A 22,942-nucleotide genomic window follows, 5' to 3' on the forward strand; every position below is an offset into this window, starting at 1 on the left:
GTTGTGATTGATGAATTGCAGAACGGCCAGAGCAAATGAAGGATGTATTTACAAAATATTTGGAACACTCAGAGACACGTAGCGCGGAATGGCAAAACTGGAATACATAGATCATAAAACGAGCTCACCTTTTTGTACTACGGTGTGCAACTGGGTCCGCGCAAAGCCCATACAGCAGGTTGTGATTGGTTCTCGATTGCTTATCCAACCGCGCCGTCTTTTGCATGTCGGACATTTAAAGCCAGTCATTTTACCTCTATGTCATTGTATTTCTGACGATCTTGCCACTGCCGCAATGCTTCGTTGCCGCCAAAGCTCCAGTCTTATTTACAATTGTTTGTCGCATACTCACTGATCCGACACCTTCGATAGTGTCAGATAGCGTTTGATAGCTTATCTATACAAATAACCTCCACAATCGTCCTCGATCTACGATCCAACATTTCGTGCAGTGGTGCTGTTCACAACATTCGGCGTCCTACTGAGGGATCCCAAGATTCATCGTTACTTGCGCAACAGGATGAATGCCTGTCCGACGGGTTAAATACCTCTCAACCTGATTCACCACGTATCTAATTGATGGTAACTTTGTGTAGTAAATACACGGACCTTCCCGCCAGCAAAAGACGCTCATCAATCTCCGTACTGAGCTGTCAGCACGCAGGTGCAGTCCTCACGCTCGCACGCGCATACAGTGCAAATTACAGGCCCATAATGCCCTTTGTTTAACCCGCGTACGGTTCTACAAGCAAATTCGACAGACAGACAGACGCATCAGCAAACGTATATATTCGCGGAAGGTAAGTTATATAAGAGTCTCGTTTTGACAAGGAGCTGGGATAGAGGTGCTGTTCCCTTCATATTGTGACTACTTCGCTCTGCAGTCCGGGGTCTAAACGTGGCTATAACAAAGGTCATTTGCTGCTAAAAAAGAAAAGCACACACGACACTGGAGAAGAAAAGATGCGAGAAACTGTCGGCACAAAGACAAGGTCGCCGAAATACGTAGATACTGGTTCCAAGTCACGTGGAATTCAGCTGGTCCAGATTCTCTCTCCGTCAGTGATTTCCTTTAAAATGGCTGTATTGCGGTGCCCGTCCCCTGGAATTTGTTGTCTTTTGATAATGAGCATTTTGTAACCCTTGATGGTGCATTCTGGAATTGGGTAATTCTTGAAAACAAATGCTACGACGCTCTGAATTGATGGCGTTTGTATTTCTTCACTGTAGTGGCAATGCATAATTTCATCAGGGTACAACACACGGTTGTGGTGAACTTGAAAGTGAAGGTTTCAGGGAGGTTTTAGTGGCCCGCGTTCTTGGTGTCCCTAGAAAATAAACGTCATATCGCCTCCAAATGAGGGTTTTGGTGCCTCTATGGCGAGCGCTTTGATCTGGGAATTCGTCAGTGGAGCGGTTCCAACATTGCACGTTCTCCTGTAATATACTGCCTCTTGAAAATGAAGGTTTGGGACCCTCTGTGACGTCTACTGGAACTGGTTGTCTGGAATTACGAGGTGGAAAACAGATGTTATGGTGCCGAAAAACGAAGGTTTTGATGACTCGCCGAGCGGTGAAGGACGAGCTGATTCAAAACCTCTTTAGAATGGGAGGCGCAGCATTGCTGTGACCCTGGAGTTGATGTCCCCTGAAACTGATGGTTTGGGCCTATCTGGTGAGGATCTCTGGAGTTGAGTACCTCCTGAAAATAAAGGGCCGTGGTGTCCCGAAATGATGGTTGCAATGCTTCTTTGCTAAATGGGACGTTCCAGGACTTCGCCAAATCGGCACGGCCGCGAATATTGTGGTGCCCCTTGAAATAATTCATTGCCTCAAAAATAAGATTTGGCACCCTTTGTGGCGCTCCTTTAATTTTGTGTCTATCAAAAATAGAAAGCTATATGGTTCCGGAATGAATGCATTAATGGTGTCTCTTCACCATGGACATTTTACCTAAACCCCATGAGTGGCCCAGGCGGGGAGGGAGGGAGAGATGCATCGCAACCAGTCCCTATCTCCGGATCCACCCTGTCCTGCCCAGCGTTGTTTGATATCAAGCAGGACGAGCCATTCCAAATTTCGAAGTCTTAGAGCATTTCCCATCACACCACTCAGTGAAGTGCTTTCTTCAGCCCCAGTGGCTGGCACTTCTAGATGAACCCAACAGCTTCTCAAAGTAGCTGCCCTTCCGCAGCTTCCTGGGGCGGCTTTTTGTAGGCACATGCAGTGCCCAGGACATTGAGGTGCTGCAGTCAAATAGTAGCATCTTTTTCTCCAAAAATGAAACGTTTTTGACCCAAAACTAGAGGACAAAATCGTTATGGACCATATTTTTGGAAGCTGCGATGCGTCCCTGAAGAAACGTCACTAAGAAACAAACGCCCATCCGCTGTTTTGCAAGCTGTCGCACCTCCGAACTATTGCACACAGTTCAAGGGCACTCCGAGTAACACCGCCCAGAGTCAAAGGTGGGCGTGTCTTGTGTGAGACGCATCCAGACAAAGTGCAAACGCAGGTATGATCACGTGATTCAGAATATGTCAGCGGGCTAGTGGCTGAAATTCACGGAAGGGTGTCTGGAAAATAAGGTGGGTAACGTTTATGGTTTCCCTCCATGAAAATATCTGAGCTCCAATCCGGAGGGAAGCGGAAAGAGACCATGGCCACTCACATTCCAAGGAAGCTCATTCAAGTTAAATTGATTTATTTTGTCCTGTCAAACTTTTAAAAAGTGACCTGCGATCTTTTCGAAGCGAGCCTACGCCCTCCTTCTCCCTGCCCCCCCCCCCCCTCCCCCCCGTGTCCAGTTCGTGAGGTGGCTACTGTCTGCCGTCTCCTCATACGTCCATGCAGGGAATGTCTGTAACAGGCTCTGGCTCATCTGCAGATTGTTCCAGAGAACTCAGCGGCGGGCCAGTACAAGCGGCGTTAGAAGACGCCCCCGCCCTGAGCCCTCACTACCTCGCTTTCTGTCCCTCGACACGGTGCTACAGTTCATTGGCATCCTTATTGGCGTGGCCCTCCTCTTTGGCTATATCGCCATTTCGACCCTCAATGCCGTATCAAGCGTAAGTAGCATGCGCGCCATGCGGAGATGAGAGTCCCTTTCCTTTGACTGACCTTTGTCGCGGTCATTGTTGGATGACATTGACACTTACTCGACTGATGAGCGTGCATGGAAATATCTAATAGCTCCTAACAAACTCCGCGCTATTTCCAACTAAAACTTATGTACTTGTACTAAACTTACTACTAAAACTTAACATCATATGTACTTTGCAGTTCTGCAAGTGGGCCGTTCTATGATGGCATGCAATAATCTGGCTGGGTGTGGATCGACGGGCATTATAGCCGCTTCAGACGCTGCATTTAACAAACATGCATGTCTTCCATAGATCACGTCCACGTAGCCATAGATGACCTTGCTGTATGGCCCTTTCGTAGTGCCTCCTTGTCCTGCCTCTTGGCAGAGGATGGCTGACCCGTTATGCTCCCACGGCCGAGGGTGACGGGCCCGTCCTGAGCCAGTAACAGAAGGTGTTGACCTGACCTGTGCCCCTAACCGTGCACCAGGACGGTGTTCGGCTGGCAGGAGCTGCTTGGGCGCAGCCTGGCCGGCCATCCGGCAGACCCGGCTGACGGTGGCATCCTGGACAATCGTCCGGACGGGTGGAGGCCGCCCTGTATCCTCAGCAGGATGGCTGCCTCCGCTGGCAACTCTGTCGTATGGGGCAGTCGTCCAGCTGGCAGCCGCTCCAGTCAATGTTGGGGTGAGCAGGGACACAAGGCCCCGGCAGCAGCGCACGCCACCGCATCTTCCGCGACGACACGCTGAAGGCCGACGCTACTTGATGCTGGCTAGCTGTCCTCAGTGAAGAATGAATGGTGTATAAAATGGCGGTCCGTTCCGGCATAATGTTGAAATAGTATGTCGGCATGGACTACTCTGGTTTTAGTGTGCATGGCCACCGCGTAGTGCCCAACGTGACGCTGATCTGGGTCAGCCCTGGTCTGTGTCTGGCCCCATCTCGTACCCCCAGCGTGGACGTGGCCTGGGTCAGCCCTGGTCTGAATCTGACCCAATCTTGTGCCCCCAGCGCGGGCGTGGCCTGGTTCTCGGACAGCTCGGAGGACGAGGGGGACCTAATGGCGAAGCTGAAGGCGGTTGGCGGAGGGCGCAATGGCTGGCGACTGTCGGGCCTACCCACCGCTGTTCGCGCTAGCGCCGGGCCGACGCCGGTCGCCTGCTGACCGGGCGGCAACGCACAGCGACCAACATCGGGAGAGAGGGTGTGTTGTGAGAGGCAGAGGTAAGAAGAAGAGAGCGAGAGAGAGAGAGAGAGAGAGAGAGAGAGAGAGAGAGAGGAGAGAGAGGAGAGAGAGAGAGAGAGAGAGAGAGGGAGAGAGAGAGAGAGAGAGAGAGAGAGAGAGAGAGGGAGAGAGAGAGAGAGAGAGAGAGAGAGGAGAGGAGAGAGAGAGAGAGAGATAGAGAGAGAGAGAGAGAGAGAGAGAGAGAGAGAGAGAAGAGAGAGAGAGAGAGAGAGGAGAGTGAGAGGAGAGAGGAGAGAGAGAGAGAGAGGCGCAAGAGAGCGCAGAGCGGCCGTCGCCGATGGGTCTCAGCCACTCGCAGACCCTGGCGCTTAGTTTGAGGCCGTGACGTGCGGGCTGCGGACATTGAGGGGGGCAAGGCCGCCGCTGGTAAAGCTAGGCGTCACAAACTGTGGCGTGCGAGTGCGATTCTCAGGTCATATGTATGTCGATTAGTCGAATAGCAATCGTACCAGAGACGTGGTGCTGCCAGAGCCCGTCTTCCTTCTGGTCTTAATGTCGCTTTAGAGAGGATTTACTGGTGTAGCATTTCAGAGTTATCAATTGTGTACTGTGGCTCAGCGCAGGTATCTCGGCGTGATTGTTCCTCGCGCGGTTGTTTGACCTCGGCACTCGTTATTTGCTCAACCAATACAGAAGTAAACAAACACATAACTTACTTTTAATGACTATTCCACGCTGCGAAAGTCGGCCAACAATAAAAACAGATGCTGAACAAAACCGTGTACGAGCTGCGGTAACCCACGGCATTGTGTAGCGGCAGATGGGACGGGAACAGGCGTTAGGGCAGTGTGCAGCGGCAGATCGGATGGGCACATACGTTAATGCAGTGTGCAGCGGCAGATGGAAGATATGCAGACGTTAGGGCAGTGTGCAGCGGCAAATGGAAGATATGCAGACGTCAGGGCAGTGTGCAGTGGCAGATGGGACGGGCACAGATGTTAGGGCAGTGTGCAGCGACAGATGTGACGGGCACAGACGTTAGGGCAGTGTGCAGCGGCTGATGGGACAAACACGGACGTCAGACCAGTGTGCAGCGGCAGATGGGACAGACACAGACGTTAATGCGGTGTGCAGCGGCAGATGAAAGGTATGCAGACGTCAGGGCAGTGTGCAGCGGCAGAGGGGACGGATACGGACGTAAGGGCAGTGTGCATCGGCAGATGTGACGGACACAGACGTAATGTCAGTGTGCAGCGGCAGATCGGACGGCACAGACGTTAGGGCAGCGTGCAGCGGCAGATGGAAGATATGCAAACGTCAGGGCAGTGCGTAGCGGCAGATGGGACGGGCACATACGTTAAGGCAGTGTGCAGCGACAGATGGGACAGACACGGACGTCAAGGCATGCCCACCATCAGCCAACCTGACCTGACCGACTGCAGAGCACAGGAGCTTACTGAGCGGCCAAGGACTTTCCACTGACACCACACGCATCCTAACTGTCCCCTCACCTCACGGCCATTAAGTACGCGGTGTAAACAGCTGATGACAGTGATCCAGCACTGACTGGGTCATGCAGAGCAGTGCAAGCCTTATAGTCGACAGTGACGACCAACTGGACGCCCGGGCTGCGAGCATTAGTTACAGAAAGCAGGCGTGAGCAATCGTAAAATGATGCATGATAGCCTGTAACACCGGTATGAGAGCCCTCTGCAGTTAGGCTAACGATATTGTAAGTGGTCTAGCCATCCTGATCGGGGTTGTGGACACAGTCCACCAGTGCTCCAATCCTTCACTGATCCTGTGCTGCCCTCTATAGGTGCGTGCGGTGAAGCAGAGCGGTGGCATTCGTCCGCCCGCCGGTTTCCAACGGGAGCATCGTGTTTATACCGTCGTCTCTTCCCAGCTATTTCGGTTCTAACCGATGGGTGGTGGCCATGAGCCGCGCACCCTGTAACTGAAATATGATGAATCCACCTATCAGCGTGCGCTTTCACACGCCAGGCGAGAGCGGCCACTGACAATGTCTGTCCCACTGACTACCAGCGCCTGACCACCTCCAGTCTCTGTGATTAATGGTTCACACTCAACAACCACTCCTCGTGAACACTCGGTTCCCACCCTCCAGCTCCAACAGTTGCCGGAGATTTGAGCGTCCCCTGCTACCGACCACCTCTATCAGATCCCGCTGAGACTGGCAGGCAGGGCAGCCCTGTCACAAGCACTGCACTGCTGGGTCAGTGGATGAGACCAGCACACCACAAGCTTTGAGGATCGGCGGCCCGGTGTTCCGGTCCTGGGTCCATTTTCCCGGTGTCCCGGTCCTGGGTCCAATCCCATCTGTTTCCACTCATCCACCAGCTGACGCAGGGTACCCGCAGACGCACACGGCTGCGTGTCAACGCTCAGGAAGTCTCCAGTAATTTATTTGATCAGCACATGCACCCCACTAAAGACGGTAATTTTGGAGCAGCATGGCGCGTTGCGTCATTATCTAACACATCCAAATAAAAACATGCTTACACATTCGCTACATGAATGATCTACGAACAATATCAGACTGTCGATATCTTTGTCTCTATATCATCCTTTAAGGCTATACAATTTGGACACTTTACAAACACACATGCCACTGACCTGTCGACAAGCCACGGGAAGTACAACGCCTGTTACTGATTGAATCATGATTAAAAACGCCCACATAACATCAAGCAGAATGCAAACAAAGACAGAAAGATAATGCAACTTTAAATGTTCTGCACACGTGACACACGTCTGCAAGACGAAGGATGATCCAGTTCAGTTGATGGCGTGCAGCATGGGGAACGTCTTGCTGTACATCCTCTGCAGTTCACTGTGCAGCATGGTCATGTAGCGCTGCTGGAAGCCGGCGATGTCGCACAGGTCCCGGATCTTGCGCAGGTTGTCCAGCCTGCGGACGAGTCGCCCCTTTACCGTACGTACGGCACAGACCAGACACCGTCACAATCGTACTGTCGACCAGGCGCATATCGCAGCACACAATCACATCACTGCACGCAGGCTCCCAGCACGCACCGGGGCAGCTGCAGTTACAGCGTCGTGGACTCGTGATATCACGCTTTCAAGTTCGATCTCCCACTGTTGAGTTCGTACGCACCGAGTCCAGAAAGCCCGTCAGCACAGCGCGTTTCAGCCGGCGGATGACTTCCAACGCCGCCCGGCGACAGCTGTCTGCCGCCGGTGGACGACTGCCCATGGCGGGCCGGGCGGCCAGGCCGGGCCGGGGCGGGACGACTTCCCGGGCGGACCACACCACCGCGGCCGCAGCCGGACCCACCTCTGGCGCGCCTGCCACGCCCGCTGATGGTTACAGCGGATGTCATAGAGCAGCTCGCGCTCGGACACGTCGACGTTGAGCTCGCGCGCCTCGAGCGCCAGCCGCTGGTTGTCGGCCCGCTTGATGCGTAGCAGCCGCTCCAGGTACTCTGTGACGTCGGCGTCCTCCTCCCGCTGGCGCGCCCGCCTCCTGCCACGCCGCAAAGCCGGCGCGTCACAGAACGGTCACGGCGGCGTGCTCCGGCTCATCGGCAGTACCCCATCTGGCACAGTCACTGTGCACAGTACGCACACGCTGGGTGTGTTGGTAACTGGTGTAGCGGGTAATACTGACCTCCGTGGCCGTGGTGGTAATTAGTGTACCGGGCGGTGCCGACCACCGCGATCGTGGTGGTAGTGTTGCGGGCAAAACTGACCGTTGTGGATGAGGCGGTAACCGGTGTAGCGGATAATGTCAGCGATGTAGCAACCACACTCGAACTCGCGCCTTACAGAAGCGTTTCTACGCTCTAGTCATATTCAAATTCATATAAAAACGGCCCCTGCGATGACACATTGAAAGTGTCGCGTCATGAGGTGTCAAGAGCACGTGAGGGCGGCGGACGAGACCAGCAGCAGCGGGACCCGAACCTGGTACAGGATGTCCAGCCGTCGCTCCAGACGGGCGATCTTTTTCTCTGTGGTGTCGCCGCCCTCCGACAGATACTGCTGGATGGCCCTAGTCACCTGTTGGCCGGCAGACACCCCGCCAGGCGTGAGGCAGCGTCCGGCAGACAGTGCAGATTAGGGACTGAGGCTACTACGCTCCGCTACATCCACGCACCTCACAGCCGACCCCTCCACTCCCGTTACAGCCTCGCACCTCACAGCCGATCTCTCCACTCCCGTTACAGCCACGCACCTCCTAGCCGATCTCTCCACTCCCGTTACAGCCACGCACCTCACAGCCGACCCCTCCACTCCCGTTACAGCCACGCACCTCACAGTCGACCTCTCCACTCCCGTTACAGCCTCGCACCTCCTAGCCGATCTCTCCACTCCCGTTACAGCCACGCACCTCACAGTCGACCTCTCCACTCCCGTTACAGCCTCGCACCTCACAGTCGACCTCTCCACTCCCGTTACAGCCACGCACCTCACAGCCGACCCCTCCAATTCCGTTACAGCCACGCACCTCACAGCCGATCTCTCCACTCCCGTTACAGCCACGCACCTCACAGTCGACCTCTCCACTCCCGTTACAGCCACGCACCTCAAAGCCGATCTCTCCACTCCCGTTACAGACACGCACCTCACAGTCGACCTCTCCACTCCCGTTACAGCCACGCACCTCCCAGCCGATCTCTCCACTCCCGTTACAGCCACGCACCTCCCAGCCGACCTCCTCACTCCCGTTACATTCACGCACCTCACAGCCGACCCCTCCACTCCCGCTACAGCCACGCACCTCACAGTCGACCTCTCCACTCCCGTTACAGCCTCGCACCTCACAGCCGACCCCTCGCTCCCGTTACAGCCACACACCTCACAGCCAACCTATCCACTCCCGTTACAACCACACACCTCCCAGCCAACCTTTCCACCCCCGTTACAGCCACGCACCTCACAGCCAACCTATCCACTCCCGTTACAACCGCGCACCTCACAGCCGACCTCTCCACTCCCATGAAGATTTGCACAGCCAACAGTCATCAGGTGTGAAATCAACTGACGACCCCGACACAACACTGTCGCGATGGAGTCCAATGGTCCAAATACAGCCAGCAGAGCAGAGAAGAAAAGGAAAGAGAGGTTCAATAACAGCCAGTGGTCACAGATGACAACGAAATCGGTTCTTAATGCACCAAACCAACAGCTTAAGTGAATAGTTACTATTGGGCAACACTGAGTGGGCACTACAGTAGCGATCACCAACAAATGATGGTAAGTCCGCTTGACCCAGGGCTTGCGCGGGGCGTGCGTTAAAAACCAGAGTGTCGCCAGTGTTTCACCACCAGCCGACGCTGCTCGGTGCCTGCAGCCCCACCGCCGGCCATGGCTATCCCTGGCCAGCACTCTGACACTTGCAGGGCAGCCGGACGCCAACACAGCGGCCCCGGCGGCCACGGCCATCCCTAGCCAACACGCTGACATCCTGTGGTGCAGCCGAACGCCACCACAGCGCCCCGGCGGCCATGGCTATCCCTGGCCGGCACTCTGACACCCTGCGGGGCAGCCGGACACCATCACAGCGCCCCGGCGACCATGGCCATCCCTAGCCAACACGCTGACATCCTGCGGGGCAGCCGAACGCCACCACAGCGCCCCGGCGGCCATGGCTATCCCTGGCCAGCACTCCGACACCCTGCGGGGCAGCCGGACACCATCACAGCGCCCCGGCGACCATGGCCATCCCTAGCCAACACGCTGACATCCTGTGGTGCAGCCGAAACGCCACCACAGCGCCCCGGCGGCCATGGCTATCCCTGGCCAACACTCTGACATCCTGCGGTGCAGCCGGACGCCCCCGGCGGCCATGACTATCACCGGCCAACGTCCTGACACCCTGCGGGGCAGCCGGACGCCATCGGCGGCGGCCCCAACAGCGCACCTTCATGAAGTCGATGTCGCGCAGTGTCTGCACCAGGTCCTCCAGCGTCATGCGGCAGCGCTCGTACTCCCAGCGCTGCATGACGATGCCGCGCCGGAACCGCAGCGCGTCCCGCATCACCTCCAGCTTCTTGCCGCCGATGCCCTGCCGCAGCACGCCACACCAGTCGACACGTCTGATGCACTCTCGAATGGACCCAAAGTCATACGGCCGTTCGACAATTCATTTCAATTCCAAGAATACTGAATTTCTATGCAGAATGAACGCGTCTAGAATTATGTCCAAGTTCGCAAAACATGTGAAGCGTAATGATTACATAATACGACACTGGGCAGGTCGAGTCCCAGAAAGTGCGAGAGCCATTCAGCGTTCCACGCATTTCAAGAGACGTTGGCTCCCTCACCACGTCTCCAGTGGGGACCAACGGTGCCCGTGTTAGCCGTGACGCGGCACCAGTCATTTACACCCGGCGGCGGTCAGCGAGCCGTACCAGGATCTGTTTGTTGAGCAGCTCCACCCGCGAGCGGTGGATCAGTGCCGAGCCCGTGAAGTCGGGACAGAAGTCACCCAGGTCTATCTCAACCTGGCCCTGCTTCACCACCAGCTGGATCTGAAGCGCAGCGCCGACCACGGACGTCACCAAGTCATCACGCCGCGTCGGCTACAGATTATCAACTGACTCTGAGGCACGACACCGACCACGGAAGTCACCAAGTCACCACGCCGCGTCGGCTACAGATTATCAGCTGACGCTGAGGCACGGCACCGACAACGGACGTCACCAAGTCATCACGCCGCGTCGGCCCCATCAGATTATCCACTGACTCTGAGGCACGGCACATACCGTAAAAGCCACCAAGCCTGGCACGGCCTAGACCACAAACGTCCCAGGTCGCCATCGGTCTGATCTGAAGCCTGGCAAGGATCAACCAAACGACCAATCTTACATCTTGTTGAGAATTCCAAAGTATTATTTTTCAAGGTTCAACATCAGTGCTACAACAAAAATTCATCCCTACGGATAAGCTACGACATTGCTTTTACTGTAAATACTCCCACAGCATACCTGCTACGTGACAAAACTTATGCTACAAAACCCTTACACGTCATATTCACTTCTGTTGCACAAACCTATTGTCATCACTTACACGCATCCCTCCTACCGCAGACTTACACCTGCCATTACTGCCCTACGACAAAACACGACATGACACGAGACAGACACAGGGGCAGGTACCTCGTGGTCGTGCAGCTGCCGCAGCCGCCGTTCGCCGCAGTTCGGCCAGCTCCGAGATGAGCGCCTGCGAGCGGATGGTGAGCGCTTCCTCGAGATGACACCGCTTCTCGATCGAGTCCACCAGGGCGGCCACCTCGGCATTGCAGCGCAGCACCTGCGCGGGGTGTGTGGTTGGCGCCAGCCCTGCTCTCTAGCCTACACAGCCAGGTGACAGCGGACGCGTGCGCCGGCAGGCCGAAGGGGCTCACCCGCACCCCCCCCCCTCCCTTCCCACGGATCTCTTGGGCTCCCACACCGCAGGGTCATCCACCGGGCGCCCGGCCGCGGCCGCACACGTGCACACGTGTTCCCCCCAGCCGGTCGCCGACGGCCGTACCTTGAACTCCATCAACACCTTAGCCAGCCGCAGCTGGCACATCTTGAGCCAGAGCGGCACTTCGATATCCTCCGAGCGCTGCGCGTCGTCGTCCAGCTCCTTCATCGCCTCCAGAATCGCCCGCTGTTGCAACGCGTATTATAAAGCAGACGCGGCGTTAGTCATGACAAACAGCATACCTGACACCTCTGATATGGCAGAGGCCAACAGACACACGGGTTCAGGCGCTACAGTCCGCGGCTGCAAACGTTCAACAGGGAACGACGGCGTCATCGCGCGCAACATCCACACGCTAAATAAGTACGGACGAGCGCTCGGTGGCCGCTCAGCCTTGCCTGGCTGAGGCGCGACCATAAACGCCATCACGGCCAGTTGGCTCAGCCGCACAGAGTTCTGAGAGTATTGGGTCTGACTCGTGGCCAGCCGGTCGCAGTGGCGGAAGCGGGGCGGGTGGCAAAGGACGAGGACGGGTTACCTTGCCGGGCACGGTTTTCACGTTGGCCTGGTAGGGCGCGCCGCCATGCATGGAGGAGACGTAGCCGCGGTAGGCGCCAGGCACGGCCAGGGTGGTGCGGCGGGCATGCTCCGGATCGGTCGGCTCGCGCGACACGCTCTCCCGGTTGGAGCCCGCCGCCTGACGCACGCGTGCACGCTGACTGCAAGCCCGGCGCGCAGACAGGGCGGATGCCGGACGCGCGGACAGACGGAGCACCTCATGCAAGAAAACAGCAACGGAGGAACAGCAGTGAAGGAGTGGGGACGAACCCACAGAACATTGCAGAATGATATACGTGACGGCCAGTTTGTGTCATGCGCCGGGTGACACGAACTGGCCGTCACATAAACAAAACAAACAAGTTTGTATCACATGCCAGCTGCCCACGCCGAGTGACACCAAGTCATTCCATATAACGAGTGACGTCGCCCGCCCCGCTGGCTGACCGGAGGACAGGAGCACTCTGCACGTACGGGGCGAGCGGCTTCCGTGACGGCTGCGGTTGCGGCTGCGGGAGCGGCGCCGGCCGTGGTGCCGCTTGTCCACCTCGATCACGCCGTCCTCCGCCAGCGTGAAGCGGCGGCCGCCCGGCCCCATGTGGCGGCGCAGACACGGCGGACGCCGCCTGCCGGGCCCACACACACACACATACACACGTGCTTCGGCGAGCAGGCAGCTTCGGTGCGGCCGGGCTTACGGCCAGCGCCGCCGAGGGGTGGTGGGGGGGGGGGGGGGGCTAGTCAGACACACCGCCAGATGTGTGTGCGACACATCCCTCCTTAAGGCCCGGATCGCGCCCGCTACGTGAAAATGCAGCCGGTGTGTTTGACGAGCATAGTCGACTTAGTCGTCACAGTTCTCCATCCCGCTTGCACCAATTTCCGTTTCCGTGCCACGATACGCCGCTGGCTACCACGCGGCTAAGCTAAGGTCAGCCAGTGATACTGGAGCTGGAGTCGAAACACAGCCTGCGCACCACCCCGCCCGCGGCGGGGCCGGCCACCTAACCCCCACCACCAGTGCCCCGCGCCGCGCCGGGCGCACGTCACCTGAAGTAACGGAACAGGGCGTCCACCACGTTGGACGGCACGTCGGCAAACTCGCGTCGGAAGCCGCGCTCCATCAGCCGGTCCTGCTGCATTCAGCGGCTCCTGGGCGGCGCGCGCCGCCTCCAGCGCCCGGCGCAGGTCGGCGTTGGCCGCCTGCAGGCCGATCTTGCGCTGCTGCGTCACAATCCATCTGGCGGCTGCCGACACAAGCTGTAGTTTAGGACGTTACTCGGTAGGCAGCCGACGGGTCACGATGAGCCAGCGTATCTCTTATGGTCAAACCGAACGTTTGGATGACGGCGAGACAGGCGTCATACAGTAAATAACGCTAATTGGCGCGCCGTGCGGTGTCAAGTAACTTGGCAGCCATTTACCTGAGACAAGAAGCGGAAAAATATATTCTGTTACTTGACTCAAAGTGTAACACAATTGTCCATCCTGCTCACTGATCTCTGCTTCCGTGTCACACCACATCACTGGTTGCCACGCGACAAAGCTAAAGACAGTCAGTAAGGACAGAGTGGGAGCCGGAACGTCCACTGCACGCTAACTCGTCCGAACCGCCAAAGAGCACTGCCCCCACGAGACTCCGTGGAGTACATCAGGCGCGCGGGCAGAGCCTTGGGGGGAGGGGCACAGGGTTGATAAAGGTCCCCCTGATGATGGAAGGTCCCCAAAACGAAATAAGATCGACAGATATGGGTCCATGCTTAGTGAGGGCATTTCTTATCATTACTTTTTACCTGTTAACGGCTGGAATAGACGCCAGACGCTATCGCAAAAATAAGTTCTGCCAGAATTCTAAGCAATTTGAACTAAATAGATCATGTGTTAAGCGACTGCATGACAAAATGGCCGACGATTTTCATTTTACAGTAGAATATTGTAGCTCGAAATGGGTTAAAAATTTGCATTAACATGACCAAGCCCTTAGAGACCGTGCTTTACGGACGTGAAAACTAATTCTGACATGCGCCTTTCGGGCCCTTAATCGTAGGTCCCAAGGACCGAAGGACCCTTCGGAACCTAAGAGGGGACGTTCCCTGTGCCCCTCCCCCTGCTTGCGCCACTGCAGTACATTTGAATACCTAGGTCCTGCTGAGCATTGTACTTTTCATACGCTCCGAGTTCATCTCCCAGTACCATGGCCCTAAAATCAAGTTGGCGACCGGTTCAAAAAATATTTCACCAAAGAAAATACAAAACCCTATTGAACGAGCTGCGGAAAGCCATCCCATGCAGGCATCTCGTTCAATCAAGTCGCCCACGCACACAGCCAGCATCCAACCAGGTGCTGCATGACTGTCGCTGCCGGGCGCTCACCAGAGCTCGGTCTCCCTTTTCTGGCGGTCATCTTCGCTGGCCACATCCCGGATCAGTCTGCTGACCTTCAGCTCCTCCTGGTAGATAGCGTGTTCCGTCTGTACCTTAAGCGTGAACAGCTGATTCAGACTGTCGTCAAACCGGTCCACCGTCTCCTGCGCGACCGACAGCTAGATCAGTCCCAGTCCCTACTGGTCCACAGTCTCCGGGCGCGAACCGACAACTAGATCAGTCCCAGTCCCTACTGTCCACCGTCTCCCGGTGCGACCGACAGCTAGATCAGTCCCAGTCCCTACTGGTCCACCGTTTCCTGAGCACCTGACAGCTAGATCAGTCCCAGTCCCTACTGGTCCACCGTCTTCTGTGCGACCGACAGCTAGATCAGTCCCAGTCCCTACTGGTCCACAGTCTCCTGTGCGACCGACAGCTAGATCAGTCCCAGTCCCTACTGGTCCACCGTCTCCTGAGCGACCGACAACTAGATCAGTCCCAGTCCCTACTGGTCCACCGTCTTCTGTGCGACCGACAGCTCGATCAGTCCCAGTCCCTACTGGTCCACCGTCTCCTGAGCACCTGACAGCTAGATCAGTCCCAGTCCCTTCTGGTCCACCGTCTCCTGTGCGACCGACAGCTAGAATCAATCCCAGTCCCCTACTGGTCCACTGTCTTCTGTGCGACCGACAGCTGGATCAGTCCCAGTCCCTACTGGTCCACCGTCTTCTGTGCGACCGACAGCTGGATCAGTCCCGGTCCCTACTGGTCCACCGTCTTCTGTGCGACCGACAGCTAGATCAGTCCCGGTCCCTACTGGTCCACCGTCTTCTGTGCGACCGACAGCTGGATCAATCCCAGTCCCTACGCTGACAAACTAGGCCGGTCTGACCTCAACGTCCTCCCCCATATCCGAGTCAGTCCCACCTCCACCCTGATATACCACGTCGATCCCACCTCCAGCCAACAGCACTGTGTGATGCCTGTCTCAGCTCCCCAGCCGGCCCACGTCTGCCCGTGTTCTCGGCAGCGCGGCCCGGCCCGGCCGTGCAGCGCCGGTGAGCTGCGGGCCGTGAGCAGGGCCGTTGCCAGCGCCGAGGCCGGATGCCGGGCCGCCGGGACCCGCCCCCCGGACACGGCGGGTCGGCTAATGACGCCACCCGGCGACCGCCTCGTCAGGCGGCGGCGTTGGCCCCGCCGCTGCGACCGCCGGCCGACGCACTGGGCCGCGCCTGGCCGACGACCGGCCCAGCGCAGCACCCAGCGTGACATACATCATACACGGCGGAAGGGCCCCGGGAAATAATGACGCATAAATATCACGAACAAGACAGGGAAACCAGCAAGATGACGATATGGCGCGGGGTGGCGTGAAAATATTCACCCATTTCCACGTTATCAACATGCAATAGATATAAATGAAGTCGTCTACCGGCGGTGGCGAAACCCTCAGCTCAGCTTCTAAAACATCTAGTGTGCTGCGTACTTACTGCTCATAAAATTTCCGCGCGCACGATATGCTTAAAATCCCAGTTCCACTACTTTTGAACGTCATGACACCGATACTTCTGGCAAAACACACAAGGCTCGACTTTTTCATGGTTACGCAATGCTTAATAGACGGCCGGAGTAAATGTCTACGCTGTGACGCCCGTAGTTCTAGTAAAACACTTGTGAATGCAAACTCCCTGAAGGGGAGGGGGGAGGGCGGGCGGGGTAAATGATAGGACAAGGACACTCATTAAAACAAAAAGGCTCTCCTTCTGCTTCGAAGGAGCGCTGCGAGCCGTGTATCAGCTTCGCAGCTGATACACAGCCCAGTAGTGCCGAGAGGCTGCTACTCTGCGTGACATCTCGCGCCGATGCCAGCTGGGACTCGCATCTGTCGCCCCCTGACCGCGAGCCATGCCCAGCGGCCTACCTGCAGGGTGACCAGCATCTTTTTGAGCTCCTGCTCCAGCAGTTTGCGGTACTTGTCCCGCTCCACCTCCAACTCGGCCGCCCTGCGCTCGTACTCGGCGGCCTCCTTGACCTCGTCTTCGGTCCAGTCGTCCGGCTCCTTTTCGTCCTGCGGCGGCCGCGACGCCGCCGGGTCACAGCCGGGCTCCGCGCCGCCAGCGCACGGGGACCAGGCTAGCCGCTGGCACGGTCCCCATCTCACTCGACAGACGCGGCGGCCTCTGAACACATTGATGGACACTGTGTGGGCCCAACCATACTCAAGAAACGCGGCGCCATCTGGACACACAGATGGACGCTGTGTGGGCCCACCCCAACCCACTCGACAGACGCGGCGCCATCTGAACGCACAGATGGACGCTGTGGAAATGCGTGGGCCCCACCACATGGCTCAGTAAACGTGCTGAATAGGTGCTCGCTAAGCGTGATAAGTCATGCAGAGGCGTTAGTTGGTCATCATCGGTTAATCAAATTCCTGTATCATACCTTGCCATAAGCCTGATCTGTCTGCACTGAAGCTTACCTGGGTTCGTGCATAAACCAAAGCCACCAGCCGACGTCACTCTCCTTGAGGTGCACCCATCACAAGGCATGACAAACTTTCACAAGCAAACACACCTTTCTGGGACTTGTGTCACAATACGTTCCGGCAGCGAAGAGGAGCACACCGTCGCCGGCGCCGTCGAAACCTGAACTAGCCGAAGCGGTTCTATGCTTCGCAATTAATCGCCACTTCCTCAAATACTGAGCAGGCCGATAATCGCTGATTATGATTCGTGCGGTGACCGCGCGCCTCGATGATGACTCACCATGAACGCCGGCCGGGGCACGTCCACCTTGAGGGTGTCCTCCCAGCGGACCTCCAGCACGCCGTTCATCATCTGCATGATGGCGCGCTCCCGGAAGTCGTTAGCCTCGCGCTCGCGGCGGCGTCGCTCCTCCTCGGCGGCCTGGGCCTCTAGCCGCGCCCACTCGGCCGGCGTCAGGTACCGCTCCACCGTCACCTGACGCACACACGGCAACAGTCACACAAACACACGCGACAGGCACGACTCCGTCGTCGTTCTGCGCGTGATCATGCCACGCAGGTTAGACCTGCATGCGCGGCGGCAGCTGGCATCGGTAGTCAGCTGGCAGGTGGCGCGCACCTCCCGGTCGTCAGCTGACGTTAACGCACTGGTGGCTGCCCGCCCAGCCTCTGCCACACGTCAAGTCCGCCACAGGCCACGTCTGACACCACGTCTGCCACACGGCACGTCTGACGCGCGCACGACTGCCGCGGCCGCCGCACGCCACGTCTGCAGCACGCCACATGTCTGACCTCGTCATTCCGCACGGTGAGCAGGGTCTCGGGCTGTTCGGCGTCCGACCACTGCGGCAGCCAGGGCTGCTCGCTCATGTCCAGCTCCGAGTAGATGTGCTGCAGCCGCTGCGCCCACTCGGTGATGCGGTGTACCTCGCCACACTTGGACTTGTACAGCGCCTCGAACCGCTCGTTGAACTTCTCTTTGAGCTGGTAAATTACCTCCTGACCGGGGGAAAGTCGGTACTATGTCGCAGAATGCATAGCGAACGTACAACGGAAGGCGGCGATGGATACGGTAACCGAAGCAATCAAATCGTCAGAAGAACAGGTGAAACTCGTGGACACGCCCAGGACACCACAGAAATTACTAAATGGGCTAGGCCATGACTTAAGTATCAGACAAACCGTAAAACACCAAACATGTTGCGTGAGATTGTAGTGAGGCACATATTTCCTCCTCGCTGACTGAGAGTGACAGATTGAAAACTCATGCTGTAAGAAGTCCACAGTCGTTATGAGAACCGACGGAACGCCAGTGTCACCCGCAGCATGTAGATCTGCTCCACGCGTTGCTTGCGAGTGGTGATGTCGAACTGCGAGAGCAGCCAGGGGTTGGTGACGCCCAGCTGGTGACTGAGGCTACCCGTGTGGGTCGTCTCCTGCTGCTCCTCATCTTCGTCCTCGTTCTCGTCCTCGTCCTCGTTCTCCGGCTCGTCCTCGGCGACCGGCGTCACCTGGTCGACATCCACCGACGCGGTCGACTGCCTGCCAGAGGGCGGGGGCACTGACGTCACGGACAGGTCACTCTTACGCCCACCGTCAGCGAACACGACCGGCACGGGGGCGGCTCATCCCGCGCGCGCACAGCGACAGCGCCGCTCATCCAACGCCGTGCTGGGCGCCGGCCGAACGGCCGCTGCGGTTGGGACACGGACAGAGATAAACAGCCCCCACTGACAGCGGACATTCGATGCGGCAGAGTCGACGAGGGAGATACACTGGCCGAGACATTAGCTAATTCCTCCAGTGGCGCACTGTGAGCACAGAGCAATTCGTCAGCGCAGAAGACGTCGGCGACACGCACGCCTGATGTGATCAGCCGGCTCCTTCAGAGCGCGGCGAATCTCTCGGTGCACCGGCCTGTCCAGCTCCAGCCAGACCTGAGCGCGAGCGGCCCCTCGGCGGCGACCGCTGCTGCCGGGCCACCCAGCTGAAGGCACCGGCTCGTTCCCGCAGAGGCACGCTCACCGTACGTACACGGGGCTCATGCTAACAAAACGCGGCCACCTGCACCGGTCAAGTGTACGCTCTGATAACCACCGTTCGTGGAAGCGTGAAAGCTCACAGCAATATCCCGGCCACGTGATAACGAGAAGCACCAGTTCATGAGGACATCCTTCGGTATTACTTCCGTTTATTTGGGTCAAACATGGGGGAGGGGAGGTGACAAACATTAAGACGGCCAGGACCTCTCCAGGTAAACAAAGCTCCACCTGTGGTGGTGACTACGACTGAAAAGTGGCGTTTTGTGGCGTTTCACGACTGAAAAGTGGCAAAAATTGGCACCGTTTCGCCATATGTATGGTCGATTACAACAGCAAGTGGACGGAAATGGCTCAGACGTCGCACGTAGAGTCCTTCCAGATCATCAAGTTCGTTAGCGACGCGTAGGCTCGCGATAAATACTCCAAAGAGACCATCTCCGACAACGAGCGATAGGTTGTCAGTGAATAACTTGAAATAACCGCAACCGAGGAAAGTAACGGACACCCTAGTATTGTCCCCAAGGAGTCTCATGTCCGAGAAGGGTACGAGTTAAGGCTTTAAGGTTAGTTAAACGTAAAGTATTCAATTTAACATAATAAGTTTCTAGTAAGGCGTTAAAAGTCCCGCACATTTTGCTTTTGTCAGTAGCACGTTCTTAAATGTGATGGAAAAAACAACCACGGAGCATTCTTCGGACTTGGGTCCGTATTGTGCTTCGATTAATCCTAATTAATTTTCCATCGCTCTCCAACAATTATAAATCAAACTGCGACAATTTTCGAGCAATGTTCATTTATATCATCAGTTTACATTAATTTGTTCCCTGCGCGTTGAAAATTGGTGACAGAAGTAACAGTAACGGTAACAAAAATACGACTTCGGAGTTTCTGTTATCGAGTGTATAATGCACTGCATTGTAGGCACGACAAAATGCAGACAGACATGCTGGGCTTCAATCCCGAAGCAGTCACCGGTCGTTTCAAAACCGTCACATCGCGATGCGGCAAGCCCCGAATTGCCGAATGCAGACTGACGTCATCTTTCGACTTGAGGACGTTAGGAAACAGTCATAGCGTGATCCAGCGATTTCCGAAGTGTTATAAGGTGATTGTAGATCTTTTGCAGGTGTGGTCGGCTGTCAAGCGATGGCATCACCGTGTGGCAAGTCGCGGCTTCCGCCAGCAGCCACTGGAACCACGCAGCCGGCACGCTGTCAGTAGTAACATCGCCAGCGGCCATGGTCACCAGCGGCCAGGTAACATTGAAGTCCAGTCGCGTGATCTCAGCCTGTGTGAAATCGTCAACATTGAAACCCAGTCGCGTCTGAGCTTAAACCTTGAATTAGAAAACGCCATTACTGTCTGCGCGACTTTGATCATTACTCACAAAGATCACGATTCACCGACAAAGTAAGGCTCATTTTCGTCATGTCCTTTGCATTAGGCACAATGAGTAGCAAGACAGTCGTGCAAGGAACCATTACCTGTAGGAAAATTCTGCTAAGCGCATCGGGTCTTGAGGATGGCGAGGAAATGACCTTGGCGCGATACAGTAAAACACGATTGTCACGCTGCAATGCAATTGGAAGCCTGCCACGCCACGAAATGAGATCTACATTAGAATGCAGAATTCCGTAAACTGACAGAGCACGATATACCTGTTTTAAAATGGTCACAAACCAGAGCACATCACACCGGAGTTTGGCAATCAGGGGCACGTCTCATTGCAACGAGGCCATTTTGATCGAAGGAACCATTTTCGAGATTGGAGTCTAACAAATACACTAACTTACTTGTAATGCGAGTCAATGCGATTCTCATTTAAACTCCAATGTACTTTCTGATGTCACCAGTAAATTTTAGCAATTATCGCGCCTGCGACACACCCCACTACCTCCACTACATAACAGCCCGTGCGAAACAGACTCAGAACACTCGACTGAGTATCGATAATACAAATATTGCAAATGTCAGCTCTATAACGTCGTTTAACCGGTACCCATGATATGGAAGGTCGATACCTCAGCATAAGAGCTCTGACTTTTAAAATGTGATCGTTTTGGTAATTATGTGTGCTAACCTTTCCGCCAGATGTTTGCACGAAAGTTGCATTTTCTATCTGTTTGTCTGGCGCGGCGTATGACATGGGTTTTCCGTGATATAGAGCCCACGATTACAAACACCGTTAGACGTGGCGCGACAAATATCACTTAGAGCATTTCATTGTGCATAGATTTCATCTTTGACTATTGCAAGGTTTCAAAATGTGAACACAAGCCCAAAATGCACTGTCCCAGTTCTGGACATGTTACACGCAAAGGCCCGCCAAGTCTGGCCTGCAAGGTTCTGTGGCTTATTGCCGTGTCACATGTGGCAGGCTGGCCGTTAGGAAGTTGCGTCTCTAGTTCTAATGGCTTTGCGAGGCAAAAAGCATCCGTCTGGCACTAATATTTCCACAGAACGCATCGATTCTCATGAACTACTAACAAACTGCATTTTGATACGTGAGAACATTTAAACTTGAACATTTTGCTGGTGAAAAAACCATGCCATTTACCATCAACACAAATCTTTCAGCTGGAGGCTCTCGGCTGAGGAAAGTCCTGGGTTGAAAACCTGAACGTGTTTGGCTATGACTGACGCGATGACGCATTTGCCCGCAGCTCAATAAGAGGAGGCTAGTTCCAGCTTGTCAATAAAATTCCTTGAATTAGAAAAAGACTGAACGCTCTGTTTTTGTCGGAAATGGTGGCATTCCGTGTGCTAGGCTCAGTAGATTCTCGAGACATCAATGCGTATCAATCTCGAGTCTATGTTGCTGGCTATCGCAAGGAGTCGAAAATCCGTTCTCGATCATTACATTTGAGGCTAAGCGTGACATGCAATCTGTACTTTAACTCCGAATGGGAGAAATGCGCATGTTGCCCTCTCGTGGTAGATACCAGCACCAACAAAGACCAGTGGAGTCGCGAGGCATAACGAATAATCGCCTCTCGGCTTCGACCACGCATCTCAAGACGTCAGAAACCGTGTTCACACGCAGACTTGACTTGTGGAGCCAACAAATGTCAGCGAAGAAGATACAGTTCGACTTGGAAGATCACTTTGCGATAAAACAAAAAGTCCAGGTCTGGACATATCTACTGTCCAAATGAAGCGCATTCTTCAGTCTCGCAAAGAAATGCACAACACATGTTTGTTCCCATGTCAGACGATCAGCTCACGCCACTCGAACAGACGTAGATTAAGCTCTACGTAGCTGGGATGCGGCAGTCAAGATTGTCTCCAGGCCTCGCGATCATCCCTGCGGACCACGTAACGACGCCATCTCCATTCCAACCCCGGAAGAAGCACGCGCGCGGGGCTGGAACGACGCCGCGTCAATCGCATCTACGACCGCGGCACACGCCGGCCAAGACTGAGGCCCGTAACGAGCTGACCAATGGGAGGCAAGCGGTGCCGACTACTCCGGCGAACAGAGCCAGCCGGGGTGCGGCCGCGTCCGTGGCAGATACCGCCATCGGTCAGGCCTCCTCGTCTGGGCCCACACAGCAATCAGCCTGGGCGTGACCGATGGCGGCCGCACCGGTCCGCCACCTGCTGACGGCGGCGGCCGGCCGGCGGCGCGGCCCGACCCGCCGTGCTGACCTGTGCAGGGAGGACGGCGCCGAGACGGGCGCGGCCGGCGGCGGCGGCGGCGGCGGCGCCGGCTCCAGCAGCTCCTGCTGCAGCTGCCGCTCAGCCACCTCCAGCTGGCGGC

The 22,942-nt window shown here is 56.1% G+C and overlaps 2 protein-coding genes across 2 annotated transcripts; both read right to left on the bottom strand.

Moving 5' to 3' along the window:
• Positions 1 to 6,682: 6,682 nt before the first annotated feature.
• Positions 6,683 to 11,835, bottom strand: LOC119097949 (cilia- and flagella-associated protein 43). Its single transcript, XM_037220889.1, has 7 exons — positions 11,786 to 11,835; positions 11,418 to 11,481; positions 10,671 to 10,790; positions 10,181 to 10,324; positions 8,221 to 8,316; positions 7,592 to 7,695; positions 6,683 to 7,204 (listed from the first exon to the last, which is right to left on the bottom strand). The coding sequence occupies exons 1-7, from the start codon at positions 11,833 to 11,835 to the stop codon at positions 7,072 to 7,074; spliced, it is 711 nt and encodes a 236-aa protein (XP_037076784.1). The 3' UTR covers positions 6,683 to 7,071.
• A 2,822-nt stretch (positions 11,836 to 14,657) lies between these two features.
• On the bottom strand, positions 14,658 to 22,865 carry LOC119097950 (cilia- and flagella-associated protein 43-like). The gene is made up of 6 exons (XM_037220890.1): positions 22,831 to 22,865; positions 18,460 to 18,682; positions 17,933 to 18,139; positions 17,421 to 17,615; positions 16,574 to 16,720; positions 14,658 to 14,816 (listed from the first exon to the last, which is right to left on the bottom strand). Exons 2-6 carry the CDS (start codon positions 18,466 to 18,468, stop codon positions 14,658 to 14,660), a joined length of 717 nt encoding a protein of 238 aa, XP_037076785.1. The 5' UTR covers positions 18,469 to 18,682; positions 22,831 to 22,865.
• Positions 22,866 to 22,942: the final 77 nt, after the last annotated feature.

Source organism: Pollicipes pollicipes, unplaced genomic scaffold (assembly GCF_011947565.3).
Source record: "Pollicipes pollicipes isolate AB1234 unplaced genomic scaffold, Ppol_2.1 Scaffold_4740;HRSCAF=5597_pilon_pilon_pilon, whole genome shotgun sequence".
In the NCBI taxonomy this organism is placed as follows: domain Eukaryota; kingdom Metazoa; phylum Arthropoda; class Thecostraca; order Pollicipedomorpha; family Pollicipedidae; genus Pollicipes; species Pollicipes pollicipes.

What these genes read in the sequence shown, in the direction of transcription:
- LOC119097949 (XM_037220889.1), bottom strand. Translation starts at nt 11,835, where the DNA reads ATGTGCCAGCTGCGGCTGGCTAAGGTGTTGATGGAGTTCAAGGTACGG. An exon ending in TGCTCAACAAACAGATCCTG is followed by an intron (nt 10,325 to 10,670) that starts GTACGGCTCGCT and finishes GTGCTGCGGCAG; the next exon opens with GGCATCGGCGGCAAGAAGCT. An exon ending in GCGACATCGACTTCATGAAG is followed by an intron (nt 8,317 to 10,180) that starts GTGCGCTGTTGG and finishes GCCGGCCAACAG; the next exon opens with GTGACTAGGGCCATCCAGCA.
- LOC119097950 (XM_037220890.1), bottom strand. An exon ending in TGCCCCGGCCGGCGTTCATG is followed by an intron (nt 16,721 to 17,420) that starts GTGAGTCATCAT and finishes CGGCCGCCGCAG; the next exon opens with GACGAAAAGGAGCCGGACGA. An exon ending in AGATGCTGGTCACCCTGCAG is followed by an intron (nt 14,817 to 16,573) that starts GTAGGCCGCTGG and finishes TCGGTCGCGCAG; the next exon opens with GAGACGGTGGACCGGTTTGA.